Raw genomic sequence first — 3,539 nt, forward strand, 5'->3', positions numbered from 1 at the left:
CCTTGATTCAACGGACTTGTTGACTGAAGGATACGTACCACCATCTTGGTTTTGTTTTGAATCACGAATTTATTATAGACAATGAAAATTGGTTAGCTTGCTTTTTGGTCAACAAAACAAATGAACAATATTAAAATGATAAATAAAATAAAACATATTAAAAACCCTTTATAAATCAAAATATACTATTTACTCAAAAAGATCATATTACAATATATTAGATGAAGTGATATGAAAAGATTAGATCTAAATTTTGTTAGAGTAGGTTAGAAGAAGAGACATTCAGCTTTCCAACGGTAATATTAACGTAGGAATTGGATAAATTGCAGAGGAGTTATAAACTATTATATGAACAATGGAATAACAAAAAAAAATCCTAATAAATTGAGATGACAATTTTTAATTTCTTTGAAAAATGGGATTTTAGACGATGAAATTTAACCGGAACTACTGGGATTGTTAAGCTTCAACTCTCCTATTACAATATAAACAATTTTCTACTAGAGTTTTCAAGTTTCACTCTATTAGATGTGATAGTCGATTAATATTAGAATAGGCTCCTATCATACTTTACTACCATAAGTTCCTAGATAGTTAATGCAAATAATTTATAATTCAAGAATAAATGGCTATTTTGTTCTGTAATTACTGAAATACCTAACCACCGCTACCTGAACCATGGTTTAAAGGAGGCAATTCTATGTAACTCGTAAAAATAAATAAATAAGTACTTGAACAAATATAAAAAAAAACACAGCGCATCCAAAGTGAAACCCAAATCGTAAATTCCCACAAAGGATGCCAATTCACAGTCACATGTAGTATTAAGTGATTTGAGGAAATGAATTCCATCACTGAGTTAGTGAATGTAATGAACGTGCTCAAATAACAGATTTTGATCAGTCAAACATGGAGTAAAAAAATCATTAAAAATAGTCAAGATGATGGCACGCAACCTTCTAAAGTCGGTTGAAGTGCTGCTATGTTGAGCAAATAGATTAAAATTTTATCAACTTTTATTATTTTGCTATCATGGTTATATTTACAGTAAATTTAAGAAAAAAGAGAAGAGAATCTACTTCAGAAATTACAGAAAGTAACAGTTGTGCTACTATCAATGTTTACATCGACTATTGATGGTTGATAATGAAAAAAAGGAACAAAGGACTTGTTTGCTAGAATGGCGGGAGAATGGACGTGTCCTGGAAGCTAGGAAGTCCTAACCATCCCTACATTCAGTGGTAGCATGTTATATATATATGTACACACAAAATTATACTAATTTTTAAAAATAATTTTTTGTTACAGTGAAAATAGTGAAGTCGCAGATAATTCAGAAGATCAAGAAGACAAGGCCAACAGTACTTTGACTGAATGTTTAAGCCCTATTGAAAATATGAACGACACGAATGAGAATGACTTATCTTCTGCTAATAGTACAGATTCATACATTCAAAATGAAACGACCATTTTGAACTCAGGTAAGAACAATTTAGAAAAAATCGAAGAAGAGAACGGTGACAGAGAATATAAAGGTGATAGCAGTTACGATGAAAAACTAGATGATTGCGATGAGGATGAACGTATTGATATTCACAGAATCATTAATCTTTTTGAAGATTTGAAAATTGAAAAATCCGATATGGATTCTAAGTGGTCTGCTTTTATGGAACAAAGAGAAACTTTCGAAAAGAAATGGAACGATTTTAATTTTTTATTTAGAGCTTACGAAAGGAACGTAACTTCATCTCAGAAAAAATTAACAGCCTCCAGTTCTGTCCAAGGGAAGTCTAAGGTCATGAATACAAAATTAAGGCCTAGTTTTGTAAATCCTGCCAACATATGCTTAAAGCTTCCTAAAGCATCAACTAATTCAAGTTCTTCCAACAGGTATAATGAGAAGAAATCTAATTTCGGCAATTGTAAAACACCGCTCAGCAATGATAAATTATTAAAAAGGTTCAGGAAGTCGACGTGTTATACACCTAATTCTTTGTCTATAATGGTCGATGATCAGGCAAAAGATATTTTTGGCAGTTAATATCAAATTCGAGCATTCTATATTTGTTTAAATGTATAATTTTATATTGTTTTGACACAGATGAAGATCTCTTTGTTTGTACATGGGTATTTATTAAATGCATTTTGCATTCTAAACTTTTTTAAATGTTTTGTTAAACGAATTACTTAGTATTTTTCATATGTTTGATAAAATTTTTTTTGTTTAGAAACATTTATTATGTGCATTAAGCATTTTAAACATGTTGAATAAAATTTTATTTTTCATAAGCTGTTATCTGTGGCATGATTAAAATTTCACCTATCCCTTCATTTAAGGGCAAGGATTATCTATTATATGAAAGTACAAACAATATTTATTGAATATATATAACAATAAAAATAAAAATCTGTACAAAGTATAAATGAGGTTTCAAACCATGGTCTATGATTCCTTCATTATTAAAGTACCTCTGCCAAGTAAACTCAAAATATTGAAATTTTAAAAACTTATTAATTTTTTTTTTTTTTTTTGTTTTACTTCAGGAAATCGACATAACAACATTAATTATCAGAAATACTTTATTTCACAAACAGTGCTACCCAAATATATTGGGTTGTTACATGACAGCATGCTTATCATTAAATAAAATAATGACACATTTTCATTATAATTTAATGTCACAACACAGTGTTTTTGGGATCACTTTTTCAGAGATCTATCACAATTACTTAAATTATTATAAAAGTTTGATTTAAATTTCTTGCATGCCATTAACAAAAAAAAATGTAATTAATATTGAATGATATAGGTATAAGTAAAGATAGTAAAAAAATAAATAAATATCAATACAGTATTATCATCATCAAATTATACTAGCAGACATCGCAATTCTTTGCTATTCCAATATTTGAGGATGTGTATACATTAATTGAACACTATTGAAACTTTGATATTAATTAATATATAGATGAAGTTATAAAACGGTAGCTGTAGTAACAGCTAACTTCACTGTATAATCGTGGCAGAGCATAAAGTACCAACAAACAAATATTGACATCTATATTGTAGTGGTCAAAAATTTATTAAAATAAAATGAAAGTAATTTTATATTTTAACTTAAATTCTCATATCTTTAAAGATAGCTTGGGTTCAAATGATAAACTTTAATATTAAATGGATAATAGAATTTTATTTAAATTTTATAATATAATAGACTCTTTTCTCAGAGCGGGTTTATAGCCAATCATAAACAGACACTTTTACAATTTACACTTAATTAAATTAATATCTCTTTTACACATGTATTTAAACTTAAGTAAAACAAAACTAACCAATTTCATACTCTTCTTTTGATGATTCTTGGTACCTTCTTTTCTATAATGCTATGTCCTACCGTCAAAAATGGCTTCCAGTCCTTCCAAAAAGCTATGTCTCTCTCACAACAATGGCTTCCAATCTTTCCCGCTTCCAGCCGACTGACGTCCTCTCATCAGGCAATCCAAACTCAGAGTCTCCTATTCTTCTTGGTTGTCTTCCT

At 28.9% G+C, this 3,539-nt stretch overlaps 1 protein-coding gene across 1 annotated transcript in view; it reads left to right on the forward strand.

Annotated features, from left to right (window-relative positions):
- The window catches only part of LOC106683575 (uncharacterized), a 14,656-nt gene extending 12,495 nt beyond the window's left edge, over positions 1-2,161 (forward strand). The window contains exon 5 of the mRNA XM_014425122.3: positions 1,309-2,161. Within this exon, the coding sequence (XP_014280608.3) occupies positions 1,309-2,041 (733 nt within the window). The 3' untranslated portion in view covers positions 2,042-2,161. The remainder of the gene's footprint in view (positions 1-1,308) is intronic.
- The last annotated feature ends 1,378 nt before the right edge of the window (positions 2,162-3,539 follow it).

The sequence above is a fragment of the Halyomorpha halys genome, unplaced genomic scaffold (genome assembly GCF_000696795.3).
Source record: "Halyomorpha halys isolate HHAL.00 unplaced genomic scaffold, Hhal_1.1 Scaffold495.1, whole genome shotgun sequence".
Taxonomy (NCBI): domain Eukaryota; kingdom Metazoa; phylum Arthropoda; class Insecta; order Hemiptera; family Pentatomidae; genus Halyomorpha; species Halyomorpha halys.